The sequence below is a fragment of the Lasioglossum baleicum genome, chromosome 8, assembly GCF_051020765.1.
Source record: "Lasioglossum baleicum chromosome 8, iyLasBale1, whole genome shotgun sequence".
NCBI lineage: Eukaryota > Metazoa > Arthropoda > Insecta > Hymenoptera > Halictidae > Lasioglossum > Lasioglossum baleicum.
In genome coordinates this window covers 16,815,278-16,835,051 of record NC_134936.1, presented here as the reverse complement: position 1 = coordinate 16,835,051, position 19,774 = coordinate 16,815,278, and the positions used below count along the sequence as shown (strand labels likewise).

Below are 19,774 nucleotides of genomic sequence, written 5' to 3'. Positions count from 1 at the left end.
AGCATCGCAATAGCAAAAAAAGGATCGAGTCGTGCGGCGAGAGAAGTAACAGCGTCGGAATTGAATTAGCAGCGACAAAACTTCTTTCAACGGGTCATCGATCCTACTCCGACCCGTGGCACAGCTCGTAATAGAATAAAGGGAGGAAGTTAGCGGATGGAATTGCGGAAGAGATACGCTGGAGAAAACCAAGCCGGGGATTAGGTATCCGAGTTTTATTCAGAAAATCGGCGCTCCTACACAAACCGGTATCCGATTTTACGGTAACCGTGTCGATGCAATTTACAAATTACCTCACGTTCTTACACAGCTGCGAACTGTTGCGCCGAGGAACAGCGCGCTGGTAGTCGTTTAAAGGTGGGATCTCCTAAACGCGTCTGGACGCAAGAATATCGCAAACCGCTGAGTCAAAACGCGATTCGGTGATCCCACCTTAGGGGGGTAGACACTCGTTTACTTCAATCTAGGCCGTGATCGCCCTCAAAAGTCCTATTTTTACGTTTATTGCATCTTATATATTGTATCTTACAGTACAATATTTAAAATATTATCATCTTTTTTAGTGCGTACAAATGCTAATTCGTGCCACTGTATTTCATAAAGCTGCGACAGCTATATGCTGCCGAATAATGAAAATTACGCCTCCTAAACGTAAAAATAGGACGTTGGAGGGCGATCGCGGTCTAGATTGATCTTTCATCTACAGAGTCTGTCCGGAAAGTAATTCAACCACATTAAAAAAAAAATCTATTAAAGATATGGGTACAAACCTTTAAATTTTTTGAAAGTAGGATTCTTGGGTGTCGACACATTTTTTCCAGCGCGATTTCCATGCTTCGTATGCTCCCCGGAAAGCGTTTTTTGGAACTTCTCGTAGTGCCCTCGTCACAGCCACTTTGACGCGTTCCACGCCTTCAAAATGGCATCCTTTTAGCACATTTTTAATTTTTGGAAACAAGATGAAGTCGGCGGAAGACAAGTCAGGACTGTACGGGGGTTGAGGAAGTGTTGTGATCCAAAAAGAAGTGCCGTTTACTGTTTTCCCCGTAATCTACGGAATAGTTTTGGTTGAAAGTGCTCGACGAGGCTGCGACGAGTGTACTACGAGAGGCTTCAGATAACGCCTCCCAGGGAGCATACGAAGCATGGAAATCGCGCTGAAAAAAATGTGTCGACGCCCAAGGGTTCTACTTTGAAGAATTTTAAAGGTTTGTACTCGTATGTTCAATAGATTTAAAAAAGAAAATGTGGTCGCATTACTTTCCGGACAGACCCTGTAGCGCTTCTGTCCACTGGAAAACCCCATCTTTGGAAAAACGAGTCTACCCCTTTTAAAAGCACACAATGAACGTCCGACGTTAACGAGATCGTTCGGCACACTTTCCACCGTGATCGTTGTCAAAGTTTCGATCATGACCGCGTGCATTTGTCTTTTTAAGCAACACTGTGTGTAGGCGGAACAAGTTGATCGTTGAATTATTCAGTCGTCGGAGTTTCGGCGAACGAGACCCCGACTAATTTACTACTCCGTCGCTGAATCTCGATGACTTCTCAGACCCTCGTCCGCGCCATTCGGACACCCGGTGCACGTGATCGTTGTCTCCTGCTCCTTGATCGGCAGGCTGGCCCTAACGTCGTTACCCACGATGGACTTGTGCATCGTGCCGCGCTGTCCTCGCCGCGAATCGCCCATGTATCTCCTCGAGCTCACCATCGAGAAACTCTGAACTCGACCCCGGGAGCTCAAGTCCGACGTGCGACGCTGTCCACGGCGAATCCGGCCCGGCAAGCAGCACAATAGGTACCTGCGCATTCGAAATTCGTTGCATTTTCACCAGTTAACTGCGTTCGTCGTGTGTACACGTCAATAACAATAACCTCTTCAAGAATGAACTGTTAATTTTCGTCAAATGAAAATGTGATCCTTTCTCGTTTCTTGTAAAATTTATAATAGGACGTTCGACGTGTATTGCTTGATTTTAATTCCACACTCTGTGGGGGATTTTTAAAACTGACTCTTGCAAAACGAAGATCTCTCAACACTCTGAAAATTATGCAAATTCGAACCTCTGTGAGAACATTAAAAAATTTTTCTCGTGAATGAATCTTCCAAGGAAACTTGATGTACCATTTTCTTTTGGTCGATTTTTTATTTTTTAAAACCGAGAATAAAAATCGTACATCTAGTTTCGAGGGCTCGTTTTAAAGGGGAAGCTTCAATCTTCGAATCCCTGGAAAATACGTTAGCGAGAGAATTTTTTAAATGTTTTTACAGAGGTTTGAATTTGTATCATTTTCGGAGTAGAGCGTGTCCCCCGATTGAATGGAGTAAGAAATAATGGAATGCCGACATTAATATTAATGTACCGAATCTGTTCGCTGATGAAACGAAGTATTCCGGCGATTTTATTTCGATTGTCTCAGTAATCCGTTCCCGAGAACTGGCATTTGCATGATAATCCATGCCGGATTTGTTATTCCTTCCGCACCGAATCGAATTTAAAGCTGAATGAGATCGAAATTCGTTCGGGGAAGTGCAAGCAAGCTAGAACTCGCTGTATCTATCGTTCGAATTAAAACCATATGTAGCATTTGCATAACTGAACAGCGAGGAACGAATTCCACGGGACGGCACACGCGTACTTCAGCGAGCTTAACAAATCTTCTAGAATAAATACTGCTGAAGAAATGATCGGTGATAATTAAGCTGCGCGAGCCCGGGGAACTCGCCCACACTGTTTAACAAAAGCATGGATTAAAAGAGAAATTTATTCCTTCAGGAGAAGTTGAAAGTAGGACAAAAGCCCGGTTAAATCTCCATTAAACCGTTTCCTGGTATTTTACAGCTCGCGGCGGTACAATGCGCGCGATCATCCCCGATTTTGTTTTGTTTATTCAATAAAGGAATTATCCGTCGAGTATCGCGCCGCGTCGAATCGAATAGATGGTCGAAAATGCGATCGGCCGGTGTAAATCGCGTTGCGCGCCGTTTCGCCATTTGAAATTTTAATCCGAAAACACCCGATCTGCAAGTATCGTTGATGAGACCTAGACGTGCATTCAGCGGTCCATCGATGGCAGCTTACCAACGATTATTCAATCGGGCCGCCAACTCCGAACAACACCGCACCCCGCGCCGCGCCATGCCACCACCGGGGTGAATATGTTGCAAATTAATTGCAACGTCGTTGCATCACGCCGCGCAATAAAACCGGCGCCCCCGGTTGTTCCCGATGATGTTTTTTATCGGAGGAAAATGGGTCGCGGTCGTACGGTTACTCTGCCAGGTGTCAAATCGCTGCCAACTTTTCCCAGACACGCGATACTTCGATCTAGACAGCGGCCGCTTGTTCGCGAATTTTCGCCGCGAACCAAATTTCCATAAGCTGTTTTATTTCCAGAAGCAATTTCCTCAAACTCTTCGCTGCACGTAACCAACATGTTCTTTATGGAAGGAAATTCATGATTTGCTACTTATTTGAACATTTTTCGACGTTTTCGATGTCGCGTCCAGTGGTTCAGTCGTTAATAATTATTGATAAAATCAATCATGTATAATTCATGACTAGACTGCGGATCTTTATGCAAAATAAAAATTTTCTTCGTCACTTACGAGAACCATATAAAAATTTCTTCCTATCTTTAACAATTCTAATCAATTGAAAATAACATATGGATGTTCTTAAATCGTCTTAATGTTTTTATATTAAATTACATCCACCCATTTTTAACATAAATGCGTAAAATCCGCAGTCTATTCATGACATATATTTTCTGAACTTCTTTTTACATTTGCTCTAATAATGATGCACGAGAAATAAAATATCAAATATTATAATTGATAATTAATGTCGAACTATCGTGTATTATACCACATTGCGTGCGATAGAATTAAGAAAACTCATTTTGAATTTAAATCTTCATTGAACGAATTGAAAATGTAGCGAAATTTATTTTATTAAATGATTGAGTCGTTTTCAAATATAAATTGTGAGCGATTATTCGGTGAAGCCTGTTCATCATTGAAAAATGTGAAGATTTTTCAGAAGAATCGATGAGCGATGGATTGTTCCTCGATCTATGAGATGCGCGAAGTAATATGATCCAGCCAAGAAGATGATAAAAGATGCAATGTACACGGTTAAGAAGAAAGTGACTAAGATGTAAGAGGTAAATACTAACAATTTATAATAAAATCATAATAACTCTATGTATCCGAAATTTGATACCTAGAATATACTCTTGTTCATTTTCATTTAAATCAAAACTTCGAATCATTTTTAAAAAGAGTTTACCCAACTTCGATTTCACCAATCCAAATCCTCAATTACCCGAACCGAATGACACCGAATACTCTAACCCCTTGCCCTACGATTTATTTTACGGTTTGAGTGATTAGAACTTTTTTGTAGTTCGTAATTTCCTAAAAGAGGGGAAAATTTATATCTATTCTATGTCTACATGTTCTCCAATGATTATACATTAACAGAACCAAGCTAGAACTTCATCTCGATGTAAAGGAAATTAAACTGTTCTGAATCTTCATTACCAGCCTGATATGACGATATTGTAGGGCACGGGCTCAACTCTCATTTCACGAACTAAGTGAAGAACGAAATAAAAACTTTATTTCTCGCTCGATTGGTGCTCAATCGCCCAGGAATCCGAAAAGGGAGGATACACATACACAGAGAGAGAACCTTTCACCTGTCGAAGTATTTCCTGAACGTTCCGCTGACGCAGTAGAGTGCAACCGGGTTGATGCAGCTGTTGATGAACGCCAGGCAGAATCCAAGGATCCGGAAACAGTGCCAGAACAGGTTATAGTCATCCTGGGCGGATGGGTGGATGTAGAACCACAGCATGAACACGTGCTGAGGGAAGAAGCAGACGGCGAACACTATCACGAACGCCATCACCATCTTCGCGACCTTTTTCCGTGCCTTCACTTGCCTCAACTGGAAGCAGACCCAGCACACCGCGATGTCAGTGAACACTTTACCAACTGGAAGCCTATTCGTTACGCTTTGTTGTTTAACGATATTAAACGTGCACATTGCAGAGGATATTTATTGAGACTTTCTGAACAGAGAGAGTTGATCTGCGATGGTGAAAAAAATTTCTGATAAGTATAAAATTTTAATCAAGATTGATGGATGTGTACGATTAAAAAAAGGTAATCGTTGAAAAATGGACGATTGATTCAATCGATTGATGAAGTGAAACGTCAATCGTTGATTAAAAAACGGAATTATCGAAAAATCGGAGACTGATTTAATCTTGGAGCGACAGAGAGAATTGACAGAAATATATCTCAACAAAAACTCAGTTTACATTTTTTTCAGTATGCGTTTCAGCAGTTAATCATTAATCAATTATCCGATTGACGATTACAATTGAAAAAATTGTAAATATGTTTCTTCTATCGATCGTATTTGCTGATAATAAATTTTTAAATGTTTTCGGCGCAACGGTTCGACCGTTTATTACGAATTATAAAGCAACTTTGCTAATTGTCAAACAAAATCAACGTTTCAATATTGGTTTGGATCTTTTTCAAGATTTATTTGAATCGCGTCTGTAAATTAAATATGTTATAGTAATTTTGAAAAAAAAACAGAAATACTTTGCACTCACCGCAATTAACGACTAAAATGGGAGTTTAATTGTTAATTGCGATGAACGATTGAAGTAGAAATTTATTCGTTAATCGTTGATTCAATCTTTGCCCAACTCTGGTGTTAACCATAACTTCGCGAAGAATAATTCTGCGGGACGTCTGCCTTCGTATTCGTTTCTAATAAATCACCACTCCGTTCTCGAGGCCCTGTGAATCAATAAACCTGGGACCTCTCATAGAATTTTCTTTAACGAACCGGATCGCGGATGAGAAGAGGATGTTAGAGTCCTGAGGGGGAGTTTATTGGAAGGAATAGCTGCCTCGTCGCCACTCACCTGACCTTGCATCTCCCCCGGAATGTTCCTCGTGCTGATCATCAGGTGCCGAGCCATCAGAATGTAGAACACCGCGATAATAGTCAGTGGGACCGCGTAGTAGATGACGAAACGGCAGATCAGGATCGTCTTCGGGTAGCTCGAGCCGAATTCGCTTGGGAATGGATAGCAGACCTTGAAGAAGTCGATTCTTACTTTATAAACGCGCATTTATATGAATCGCCCGTGCATCTCTCAGTGGGATATTAATTATTACTCGAATATATGCCACGAATATATGCTCGCGTTGAATAAAACGCGATTTACCGCCCGAGAATCAGAATCAATTCTGATTTTTTGAATATTTGATCAAATACTTCGTTTCTTGTACCAGCTCAGTAAATATTGAACTCGGATACCAAATTGGAAATGATGCAGTCGATCGTTCGACATCCAATGCTGAAGTTAATATTTGGCTTTAAAAGCAATGGTGGAAAATGAATTTAACATATACGAAAGTAAAGATACCAATTTCAGAGTTTCAAACGTCTGTGCAGAGCGTAAAAATTTTTTCACGACTGAGATTAACGTGGGATTATAACTTGAAGTCTTCGCTTTATAACGACGGATCAAAAGTACCATTCTTTTTTGGCCGTTCTATTCCAAGTCGCAGGTACCTCCAGTTTTTAATTCCCTGCCCGAGGTAAATTTATTTTGGAAAAACCAAACTCGGGGCTTTGAAAGCAGATGCCTTAGGCTTTGAAATTAGCTTAGGTAGATTGCTATCTGATGTTCATTCACAAAGTTATAGATGTTTGAATATCACCAATTTTTCTTTAACTTTCCCGCTGTATTCGACTCGAAGGGAACGAAAGACGATGGCTGGTTAGGGAATTGATATCTCCGAGAGTATGTTTCCAGTCTAGAAAGCAGACATCGATTCCCAATGGCTCTAGTTTGGTGGATATTGATACCGCAGCTTCTTGCCAGGAAAAACAAACATAATCGCGGAGCAATATCCGTATGCGGCGCGGCGTCCTAAGATCTCGGGCAATAAACCGATTTCCCTGCGGACACGGTGTTCAAACTTACGTGAAACGTCACGTCCTTGTTCACCCGGAATGTTCTGATTTGGGAGAAGGAAGCGGGAATGGCGCAGATAATGGCCAACAGCCAAATCAACGCGGCGACGATTATGGTAAACCGCGTTGCTCTTCTTCCTGTACCTAAAAACGACAAAAAAGATCCATCTGTTGGGTTACGGTATCTTGTTCTTTATTGTTATGTTTCGCGAATCTTTTCCCGGGATCACGGTATCCGAACGGTTTTTGCGGGCAAGACAAATCTCCGGGTCTCTTCTCTATGCGAATAAGCTCTGCACTACCGCGATGAACCTCCGAGAATCTGCTTTAACCGGAAATCCGGTCGACTTCTCGCAGTTCAATTAACAAAACTCGACTTCCCTCGCATTTTTTCTCCGTTCTCTCGTTGTACAATATTTCATAGTTTTGAAGGAAGCCTAGTTAATTAATAGACAGCGGATCTTTATGCAAAATAAAAATTTTTTGCTTGAATTTCATCAAACTGGAACTGGAAATCCTAATATATTTAATAGGTTGAAAATAATACAACAGTATTTTGAAATTTTTCTAACGGTCTTGCTGTTTTAAATTACACCTACTGATTTTTGCCATAAACACATAAAATCCGCTGTCTATTAATTAAGAATAAACTGAAGAATTGTCTATGAAGCACGCAGACTGCAAAAGCAGCTTTCGGGACAGACTTCCATCAATTTTCGGGGAATTATGACCAATCGAATCAGCTTACCACAAAAGAGTTCGAACAATTTTCAAGAAAGTACGTAGCTCCCGAGGTTATTAAGAGAGACTTTTAACCGCTTTGTGGGAGTGATCTCTCGAAGTTTCGCTACCTCTGTACAAATTTTAACTTTCAAGTCTTCGCTGGCTATTGATTGAAGTTACAGCGAGGTGGATATTTTGTAGAATGAGTATCGACGACGTCACTAGCAGTATAATAATGAGTAGACTGCGGATTTTTATGCATTTCCAGTAAAATTGAGTAGATGAAATACGAAATAGTTGGAAAATTTAAGATATTGAATATGTCAATATACAGTCAGTAGCATAATTGATTCCACACGGTTTAAATCAGAACAACTTTTTTATGAATGGACCAAACGACTTCGATTTCTCTGTAAGGCCAGAATAATTAGTTTAGTAAATGATGTGTAAAAAATATGATGAAAAAATGCATTTGGACGGAATTGTGAAAAACAATAGTAAAAATTTGTTTTTTAGAGAGCACTACCAATTACCACTTTTGATCGTTTATAACTCGTAAACCATTTAACCAAAAATAGTTGTAAAAATCAATTTTTACTATTGTTTTTCACAATTCCGTCCAAATGCATTTTTTCAACTTATTTATTAGACGTCATTTACTAAACTAATTCTTCTAGGCTTACAGAGAAATTGTAGTCGCTTGGTCATAATTTGTTTGGTAATAATGATGAGAAAGTATTGTATAATAATGATACTATTGAAGGCTGAACCTGTAGCGTGAAGTTTCCTCATCGGATCGACGATAGCGAAGAACCTGTCAGCGGAGAGCGCTGTCAACGTAAACACAGAAACGCCGACAGAGATGTCCTTGACACACTCGGAGAATTTGCACAGCTCTGGCCCGAAAGGCCACGAATCCAGCACGTAGATGGTAAAGGTGAATGGAACCGAGGTCATTATCACCTGCGACGAAACGATCAACAGTCAGAACACGATCTTCGGTTTAATTTTAGATCATTCCCAATAATCGTGGAGCTGAGAGATCTTTCTCTCGGTCATTCATACGTGGGTGACAGAATAATTTGATTAATTTATTTATTCACGGAAGAACCTCCCGAATGAATTCATAATTGTTTCTCGTTTATTATTATTGCGCAAACATCGCGCACAGAAGCATTCCATTAAACGTAGTGCTCTTCATTGTACCTCCACACACAAAAACAAACTGAAATAATTAGAACACTGTAATTGCATCTGTTCTCGTATAATTAAAACATCGACTGCATCCTCATTGAAACGAGAAAACAATTAATTACTAATTAATTTTTTTGTCGATGCGCATAATCTGCTACGTTTAATTAAAAGCGTACGAGCTGAAGATTCGAGAGAACAATCGTCATAAATCTGAACTTCTCGGTCTTCGTTTAATTAAATAAATTACCGTGACTTTGTCGAATATACACAGTCGACGAGAGAAGCGTCCGTAAAATGTGGGCTTTTAAAATATTCCCCGGAGGGATGAAACATCCGGAATTTTTCGTGAGAGGTTCAAAGTGGCTCTGGACCAGAGATTCATGATCCACTGGGGCCAATAAAAGAGACAAGGTAAACCGGACTGGGATTAACACGCGTTAACTATCGCGTTGGTCACGTGCGGAGAACATCAATCTGTGAAAAGGGTCGACGTCGAATTTTATTAGGATTTTTAGTTGTGGTTACTCGTCTGACCTAGATTTTCCCTGAACGATCTTTCACAATACAATATTTACAAGATTGTTATCTTGATTTTTGTAGTTCTTTTTACCATCAACGACATGTCCGCTGGTTTAAATTGCCCGTGCACATTTTTCTAATAAATGCATCTAATCCGCAGTCTAGCAATAGCATTTCTTGATCGAAGCGTTTTCTATGAATTCTAAAATCGGACATTCCATACGCAACAACCTAATAAATATACATGCCAGTAAATCCCCGAGGGCGAGCGAGAAGACGTAAATGTTGGGGACGTTCCTCATGTTGCTGTGCCTGAGTATAGTGAGCGCAAGTACGCCGTTTCCGGTGAGCCCTATCAGGAGAATCAGGAGGAAGACGATAGGCACGATGTAGGTCTCAGGCCTGTCTTCGTAGGGCGTGTACTTCTCCTCGTTTTGAGTTTCATTTTTCGTTTGATTGAACGTATCATCGTAGACGCTGCTGATGTTGGACGTCGCTGCCCTCAAGATCGTCGAGGACGTCGTCGCCCAAGAGGCCGACAGCGGCGAGACGGACGTTCGTGACTTGATCATGACTTCCGGTGTTCCCTCGCGTGCTGCGCCACGTTCCCCTAAGTCCGATAAAATATTCCTCCACGGCCCTTCACATCCTGATCGTCGGTCAGCTGGTTTACATTCTCCCGGGCGAACTCTCTCGCCCTGAATCCTGTGAATTAGAAATGAAATCCATGTTAGACTGCAAATGGCCGGGTAATTTTTTAACATCGCTCCGTTCACAATGCTCGCAGCGTGCTCGAGAAATTGTGCCGTCCTTTACGACAGGATTCCCAACGCTGATCAACGCGATTAGCTCGAAACCGGTCCGACCTACGCGATTTTCGCTTCCGCTTCCAGCTACGTGCGGGATTTGAAAGAATAAGCTGGGCATTCGAAGCCAGATTGTATTATACGAGACAGTTCTCCTGGGAGAATCGCGCAAATTTGTCGGAGCAAGTAGAATAGGTCAGCCATGGTCAGACACGGGCAATTGGTGGATCAAGCTCGATTTTCTCGGAATGTCTACTTTCTTGCAGAGCTCGGGGAACGCGCCTGCAAAATTTTAGTCGGATATTTGCAGAGTTCACCGAGTTACAGTGATATTTTTGGTTCTCATTCTCGAAACTACGTATGTTCAGGTAATTGGATTTTTCTTAAATTCTGCCTCGTGCGTTGGCTTGAAATTTGCTGTTCATCTTCCGCGCATCTGTGGCCGGAACATCCATAAAAAATTTCATGCAGATTATCTCTTTTTCGAACTGTACAGCTCGCGAAGTTTGATACAAGAGCGGAGAATCGATAGTCCGTACTTAATTTCCTATACCAAGCTCAATCTCGACTGCAGCTGGGTCTGAAAAATTCTGAGCATTATTAATATGTAACGAAAGAAGTGCGCCGAACTCCCGTGGCAAATGGTCTTCTAATTTCACCGAGGAAAAAATCCCAAACTCGACATTGAATAAACCCTGTAATACGATGCAAATTTCGCGGGATTAATTCAGCGATTTATAATGAGAAAAATAATGAAGTGTGGGCCGATGAGCGGGGTTGCGGGGATCGAATTATTGGGAGATTGATTAAAGGAGTATCTGCCGCGGAACTGGGTCGCGGAAAGTATGGCAGTGTTCTACAAAGATAAACGGTGAGCCGTTTGTTCATGATCGGCCGGGACTGAATGGCTGCGACGAGTGCCGGGATAAAGTCGTTGCCTAACCACTTTTCATCCTGATCCGTCATATCGGCGGTTAGGTCTGCTGATGAACCTAACTCAAGCTGGATTCTGGAAGGATCTACTGCATCAAGCTAAGTGAAATTACTAGGCAAGATAGCTCCAAGGATTTACCCAACGCTGTGTCTTTCAGGCTCTCTAGCATCAGCTTCCCCGTTCGGGTTTTAATATACCTGATTACGCGCAGCTCGTTCGCCTAATAAATTTATCCGTCGATCGAGGCACCGGGGAAGACGTTTTGATGATACGCTGTTGCACGAGGATGACTAAACATCCAACCTGCCATGGTTGATCGAACAAGCCGGTTCCCAAAAGATTTATCCAAGTCTGAAGCAGTTACGTCTGACTTCGGTCAGATACGCGACCCAGGACTTCGATTGAAGAATTACTGTATTTCGAAAATCCTGAAGTACCTCAGAGGGTGACAAAATTTCGGTCTGGTATGAAAGAATCACGGACGGCTTCGAGAAACTCCGCAAAGTCGCCACTCCGCGCCGACAGAATCCAATTTTGAAAGCGCATTTCCGAGACGTTACATTTCAAGGAAACGCGATAGAAAGCTGGTCTTTTTTTCGCTCGTGCAAAGGAGAGCCTCTTTAAGCAGTTCCTCAGCGTTCGCTCGCGGAACAGGTTCTCTCTCAGGGTTCTTGAAAGTGCTCTTCACTAGACCCGGCGGAAGACAATGCGAGCTTGTGTTTGCAGGACACGTAGAATCGCGAGCAGCTGCGAAGTAAGTAGTCTACCTCGCAACGAATTTATTCCTCTAAACGAAAACGCGTTGGTAGAACAATCGATGAGGGGGCTTTACTCGAGTGGGATAATATAGTTCTGCACCGTGGAGAAGACGCTTTTGTGTACAAATTTTACAGCACAATAGCGCCAAGTGGCCAGAGCAAGTTGTAAAGAGCAGTAATCGAAATGCTTCGATCAAACACACCTTTTGTATATCATCCATCAGTGAGCTCGAGTTTCGTGTTGCTTATTGTTCAGCGAAACGATTGACCCACGCGCTGCAATTTCACGGATCGATACTCGAAACTGCTATCCGCGAAAGCTGACGCGCAATGTCGCTGGAAATCGAAAGAAATCCTACAGAGACGCACACGTGCTACCCGCGACCCTCGACCCCGATATTTTCGCCAAGGATTTTTACGAGAGCCGCGTGTAGCACCGGGGGACGCGCATCGCTTAATAACTGAGGGGTTAGGAGAATGTATACTCCTTTATAACTCTATTTCAATCACGAACCAAGTCGTCAGGGTGGACGATAGCGCTTCGGCGATCACCTGTTCCGATGACCGGCCTCGTAAATTCGGACCGGAAGACATTAGGATCGCCGGACGATTGAGGCTAAGTGCGCGATAACGATGCGACGGGATTAGGCCTAATATAGTGGTGGTGCTGCACTGTGTAGAATTGCCCTGGTTGCTCGAACGGGTTCATTTGCTGCAGCGAATTGGCGCAGGCTGATTGATCGGACAGGTTGGATAATTTTTCCGTGCACAGTCTTCTTAGCTTGGTGTAGTAGTTGCAGTGCAATAGAGGTTTGATTAATTTTAATACATGGAGAGTAAGTACTAGTTATATTCTATTAGGTTGTAAAGAAAGAAATCTAGGATTTAAACCTATGTTTTTAAAGTGTTATCACTCACATGAAAAACACTTTTATTAAAAGTGTTTTCATACAAACAGTAATATGAAAATTAATTTTATAGAAAATTTAATATTGTATTAATAGAAACATTGAATTATTATGAGAATTGATTTTAATATTATTGAGGGAAATGTATTAAAATTAATTTTACAGAGAATTTAATATTGTTTAATAATATAAATCTGTGCATTCGTTGACACTTCAATTGATTTTAATATTACTGAGGGGAATAGCATTAAAATTAATTTTACAGAGAGTTTAATATTATTTAAAAATATCAAGCTGTGCATTCGTTGACAATTTAATTGATTTTAATATTATTGGGGCGAATTGTATTAAAATCAATTTTATATATACAGAGAATTTAATATTACTTAAAAATATCAAGCTGTGCATTCGTTGACACTTTAATTGATATTAATATTATTGAGGGGAATTGTACTAAAATTAATTTTACTGATCCGGATATCCCGATCCACAGCATTGAAGTATTCACGATGTGGGTAGCCTAAATGAGTTGCTATACTGAACTTCAGCCGCCTACGCTCTCATTCAGAACACGGATGCCGCGTGCATACTTCAGTATACAGGAAACAGGAGTGCTCTGGGAAGCTGATACGTATCCAGAAAGGCTATTTCACAACTTTGTTTCTGAGAGAAATCCGAGGACTCCTGGGACCGAACTCTCCAGCGAGAGCCCCACCTCTCTCTTCTCTCTTTATATGGCTCTCCTAAAAGCTCGATATATGCTTCATTTATAAAGTGTACCCACGCGAACCCATTCGGGATTTACAGAGAACATATGGAGCAATCTCAGTATGGACGTAATACACACTGGAACTTACGGGCTAGTAGCCATACTGAATGTGGTAATTCGGGATGAATAACCGTACGCTGCATCACATGGGTTCCTCAGGCGATCAAGAAGTATCAGATAGTATTGCTGAGAGTGTCGACGGATGTGTAGGAGAAAGGGGACGAGAAAATTCCATGAAGGAAGTGTAGCAGCTCGTGTGAGAGATAGTCACCCACTCTTTGGTTCAAGTAAGCTGCTTAACCTCTAGAATGCAGGCCGATCTTCTGACGTGACTTACGCTATGCATATTTCGCAGAATTCTCGAATGCATTCGTTCAATGCAAAAATAATTCACCTTCATTGTTGAAATTCATTTATATTTTACTCCCATCCAAAAATTCACACTATTCAATTTACCTTGGCTCATTTTAAAGCTTAAATCCTAAGCTTCCAGATCCCCGATCTCGTTTTTGCAGAAAATGTTTTTCCATCGTACAGGGAATTAAAAACTCGAGGAACCTGCGACTTCGCAAATCGATCTGCTTCTGATGTGAAACTTGACCGTATTCAATTTGCTGTAAATTAGTGAAAAAAAATCGCATGCGAATCTACCGTGGCTCATTTTAAAGCTTAAATCCTCAGATTTCAGAACCCTGATCTCGTTTTTGCAGAAAAAGTTTTTCCATCGTACAGGAAATTAAAAACTCGAGGTACCTCGTAAATCGACCTGCTTCTGATGTGAAACTTGACAATATTCAATTTGCTGTAACTTAGTGAAAAAAAATCGCATGCGAATCCACCTAGGCTCATTTTAAAGATTGAACCCTCAGCTTTCAGACTCCTCATCTCGATTTTCTCAAAACAATTTTTACCTCCAGCAAGGAATTAAAAACTCGACGTATTTTCGACTTCGCAAATCGACCTCCTTCTGATGTACCTCGGACTTCATTCAAAGTGAAATAGAATGTCCAAAAAAAATCGTACGTCAAATTTTGATACGCGGTTGTAAAGCGGAGACTTCAATCTATAATCTCGAGTCAATTTCAGTCAGGGAAAAAATTTTGTACATTCCCTATGGACGATTGAATTTGTAAAAATTTTCGTAGAATGGCATCTTCACTTTCCCACCCGCTAAATGATTTGAATAAATCTGTGAATAAAATCAGCTTGTTTATACGTTGGTTTATACGTTGAAGGGAGCCTAGGCAGAACCTGTGCGATGTTTGTTCACAAAGTTACGCCGGTTCGAATATCGACAATTTGCTGTGGAGATTGTTCCTTTGATTGCTAACATCGGTGTACTTAATTAACCTGAATATCCCCGGTGAAAGCATATCTAGGTTTCTCTGTCGATGCTCAAGTTACTCTCGAACAGCGGCAAACCCAAACAAGTCTATTTCGAGAACATAGATATTACTATCAATTACGCGTCGCGTCGGTGCAAATAGAATAACACGAATCGAACTAGTGATTACGTCGAGTGGCGATGCAGAGCGTTGCGCGATCGAAAGTACAAAAGAGTGATCGATGTACAGTGTGTCTCAAAATTATATGTCATGGACATCATAGCACGATTCTTAACACGACACATTTCGATGAAACTCACAGCTCACAATTTATATTTGAAAATGACAAGTCATTTAATAAAATTCAAAATGAGTTTTCTTAATATTTGATTTCTCGTACATCATTGTTAGAGCAAGTATAAAAAGAGTTATACATGATTGATTTTATCTATAATAATATTATTAACGGCTGAACCACTGGACGTCACACCTTGTTATTTCACCAATCTTTTACCACTGTGTCAATTTGTCACCGAGCGACAGATTCAGTTCGTGAAATGAGGGAGCGATGGGAGTTAAAAAGTACCCATCGTATTATTTAATCCAGTATTTGATCGTGGACTGAGTCGTTGGCATATTCCGGACCCGAAACCCTGTGGAATTTATCGCGGCGGATTGCAGAGGTGTTTTCGCGGTCTTCGAGCGTGAAAACCGAGCTCTAGCGGAAACAGACTCGCCGGTAAAGCGTTTTCCGTTCCCGGCTCTCGAGTTAATCCATTCGAGGACAGTTAGCCGGGATAATTGGCGGCTCCGCGGCGAAACAAACAGGGGAAACGCGTTTCCTTGGTGAGTACCTCTCCCACGTTTCCTATTGTCCTTTCCCTCTGCGACAGGATTCTCGCTAAATGCATTAATCACCTTCGAGATCAAATGGGACACTCCCTTTACCGTCTCTACCGTTTCGTTTTCTACGGCACTGCTGTGATTAACATGCCAATGACATCGTTTGATGCGACATCGTTATTGCACCCTCGATACGTCAACAACGCACCATGACTGAATTAATTAATTCTCCGTCAGCGGAAATTATGATAACGACGGCGATGAGTGTTCCGATCGTGTTGCGTCGTATGAAAAGATGAACGAAGCTGTACGGAGGTGCGGCGCGGAAGGACTCTCTCGTTTGCGATTTGAAGAAAGTCCTGAAACGAAGCGAGAATTTTATTCTCGAGCAGGAATTTCTGTCGGGGAGCTTTGGACGTTGATGGCTGCAGGATTTAAATTAGGAATAGGGGATAGAGAGACGTGTGGAGTCGTTGAACGCGTCATTCCTTAGGTCACAATTTATGCAAAGTTGTCCCACGAAGCGTGCATTTTCATTCCCACCGAGGAATTCGTGTTTTAGACGAGGGAGCTCATTTTTCGGAATTGAAAGCGTGGAGTTTGACGGCTGCAGGATTCAAATGAGGCGGAGGAATGAAGTCGTTTGGAGCCGTGGAATGATCCTTACAGAAGAATGATCTCCTTTTCCTACAAGGAATTCGTGTTCCGGAGGAGAGAAACAATTTTTGGAAGCGTCGAATTAGCAGAGAGCACAGTTTCGAGGCTCACCTTGCAGAAGGTCCTGTAACGAACCGTGAGTTCTCGTTTTCTACGAAGAGTTCGTGTCCTGAAATACCGAAACAATTTTTGGAGGCGACGGATCGCCGCAGAATTTAAATTAGAAGTATACTCGTTTAACGAAGTGTGCATTTTTCTGTTCTCGACGAGAAGAATAACATTTTTGGAACGGGGAATGTGGAATTTAAATTAGGACGATGTTTGAAAGTTTCTTGTCGCAGCGTGCATTTTTATTTTCCGAGAGGAACGTCTGCTTCAGATAAGGGAGGGAAATTTTTGGGTCGAAGGAATCTACGAAGTCTGATGGTTTCGAGATTTAAATCTGACGAAAGAACGCAGATGTTTGGGATGGTAGAACGGTCTTCCCGTCGAATCGTTTCGCAAGACGCGAGGTCGCCGCAAACGTCGTAAAGATTTTAACAGCCCCGGAGGTTCCTCCTGGGCGAAATGCGCCGTGTGATCGCGTTGGGACCGCTAATTGGGACACTGGTAAAATAATCAGTCGCGGGACACATGGCCCCAGCTGCAGCTCGCCAAGTATCTCTCCTCGGAGTCAGGCTTGTAAATAATTGCGGACTGCCAGATCAAATTGAAATGAAGCAACGAAGAATTTCCGCATCAGTTCGCCGGCAAACTAATTTCGATTCTCTGGTCCGTTACCGGTATCCAAACGGGACAAGTTCATGATATTCAGCTCGCTTCGGGCGCTCGTTCACTCGGAAACGTAAAACATACAAGAATTTTAAAGAGCTCATTTGTTAAGGTAAACGCCGGTGTAAAGCTCGAAAGTTACCGCTGGAAAGTTGAAGACCACGTCGGAGATATAGCGCCGCGCCATTTATCAATCAGGAAATTTTCCAGTGGGTCGGTGACGGCGTGCCAGTGCTCGAAATATTCCACGAATATTCACGTGGTATTTTTAGATTACGGCGTGACCTGTCATCGATCATTTTTCAAATTGCCTCTCGCGGTATCACCCGGACTGCAATTTAGATCGGAATTATGAGATGTGCGCGACACCGAAAGAAATTAATGCCGCCGGTGTGTTCTGTAAATTCCACGTTATCGCCACAACTACATTAACTTACCTCGTAATGAACCGCAAGATTATCTCGGTGAACGAACATCGCCGTCACGAACGGCGGAAAGTTGATCGTGCCGGGGTCATGCTCTCGCAAATATGACTATCCGCGATCTGAGAATGCGTGAAAAAGTGGCGCAGTAACGTTGCGGCGTTTTCAGGAAAGTTGACTGCTTCGGAACCGCAATAAGGGCGATAGCAGCCGTAGTTAGCTCTGCAAACGTTTGTACGCTGCCACAGGCTCACCCGCTTCTTTGCTCGCCGGCTTTGTCAACAGTTTGGCCGACCGGTCTGACCAATATCGGTTTTTACTACTTCAGCGACCACCGTCGGGAGATCCTTGTGCGATTCTCCTCCTTCGTTAATTATTACTCGGATCGCACGTTATGTCATCCATTAGCGGGACTATTATGGCGCGTTTCGTTCGCGTTACTCCTGGAAATAAGAATTCCAGCTGGTCTAGAAGTCCAGCGTGTTCTAACGTTATCATTCGATTATCCTGAAGCACTTGCAAAACAGTACAAGTGCGAGATAGAATGGTAAGAACTTCTGGCCAATTCTTCTGGCTCCAGTATATCGATTCACGCGGTTCCGTAAAAGTAAGCTGGCACGGTATCGACTTCCAGATGATGTAGAAGACTCGTAAATTAGTGTAGACTGTCCTAGAATATCGGAGACCAACCGCAATTGGCGATACGTTCGCGGAAAGCCGGTCTCTGATACGAGTTAATTAAATTATTTCACGGAACACATGATAATAATAATTATTATTATTAATAATTAAAAGGATTTAATTATATATATATATATAATAATAATAATAATAATAATAATTAATAATTAATAATAACAACTATTATTATTTAATATTATATACGGACCGAGGTCCTTTCACACAAATGTATACAGTTTTTTACGGTATAACTGATAAAAACAAAATGAAATTTATGCTGCACATTCTCTAGCATGATTTCATATTTAACGCTTTTCGGAGATTCAGCCGACGATATACTTGAAGCATATTCTAACTGGGGACGGACGAGGGTAATATATAGCAACGTAAGTGTATGGATTGAATGAAAATCTGTGGAGAAACGAAGTATGAACCCGAGCATTCCTGAAGCGGAGTTGACAATGTGATAAAAATGGTTGGAAAAGTCTAAGGTAGAGGAGAAGTGAATTCCTAAGTCCTTAACTTCTGTTATTGAGGAGAGAATACAGTCATTAAGACGGTAAGGATACGTAAGAGGTACAGAACGACGGGAGGACCGCATAATATGGCATTTTTTAATATTGAGATCCATACCGTTCCTGTGACACCAGTCGCAGAAACGATCCAGGTCTACCTGTAATCTGGAAGCACCATCCTGGGACGAGATGATGCTGAAGATTTTTAAATCATCTGCGAATAGGAGATATTTACAATGTTGATGAATAATTATTAATACTATAACGAAACATGGTGACCATTTCACATGAAAATATTGTCTCTAAAACCAGGACAATTGATCCCTTCAGCTAGTAGTAAAACCAAGCAAAGTTCAGACGCGTTAGAAAAATCGATCGATCAATCAACCCACCCCCCACGCATAACGAACACGCAAATCCAATTTTACAGAACACGAAACAAACCATTGAACCTCTCCGCGTTATCGGCAAAATTGTTAAACATACATTTCATAAATAAAATCGACTGCCCGGGGAAATTAGCGAAATAAATCGCAACGTATGCGAACTGCTGATGGAATATGCACTTCGACAATTCATATATTACAGTTAAGGCTCTGCGGTCAGGCGGAATGCGTCGCGGGAGGGTTAATTAAAGTTACATTTTCTAAAATGTTCATCGAAACAGCGATCAACAGCGTCACGCGTTGATATTAATATCCCGGGTACCCTGTGTAGGATATCGCAGCTTTTTCCAGGATGAATGTGCGTTTTATCATTTGCATAAATTACATTATTACATTATTATCGCGAAATCCGTGGGGGTAGCGCGCGCGGAACGAGTTCGTCGAGCGACGGGCCGCGTCAAACATTTGCTTAAAGCGTTGCAGCGGCGTTACGCTGGCAAATGCGAACTTTTTGCAAACAAAGCGAGCGCGGCGAGCCTCCGTGAGT

General features: G+C 41.8%; 1 protein-coding gene across 16 annotated transcripts in view; it reads right to left on the bottom strand.

Annotated features, from left to right (window-relative positions):
• Positions 1 to 200: 200 nt before the first annotated feature.
• LOC143211102 (neuropeptide CCHamide-1 receptor-like) overlaps positions 201 to 19,774 on the bottom strand; it is a 40,330-nt gene continuing 20,756 nt past the window's right edge. For 7 of the 16 annotated variants that reach the window (XM_076428526.1, XM_076428536.1, XM_076428538.1 and 4 more), the window contains 6 exons: positions 9,701 to 10,157; positions 8,510 to 8,702; positions 7,027 to 7,160; positions 5,956 to 6,129; positions 4,708 to 4,958; positions 201 to 1,805 (listed from right to left, as the gene is read on the bottom strand). In XM_076428526.1, the coding sequence (XP_076284641.1) occupies positions 1,523 to 1,805; positions 4,708 to 4,958; positions 5,956 to 6,129; positions 7,027 to 7,160; positions 8,510 to 8,702; positions 9,701 to 10,157 (1,492 nt within the window). In that variant the 3' untranslated portion in view covers positions 201 to 1,522. Of the gene's footprint in view, positions 1,806 to 4,700; positions 4,959 to 5,955; positions 6,130 to 7,026; positions 7,161 to 8,509; positions 8,703 to 9,700; positions 10,158 to 10,797; positions 18,489 to 19,774 lie in introns of those variants that run through there. The other 9 variants (XM_076428540.1, XM_076428542.1, XM_076428537.1 and 6 more) reach the window with 7 other exon arrangements.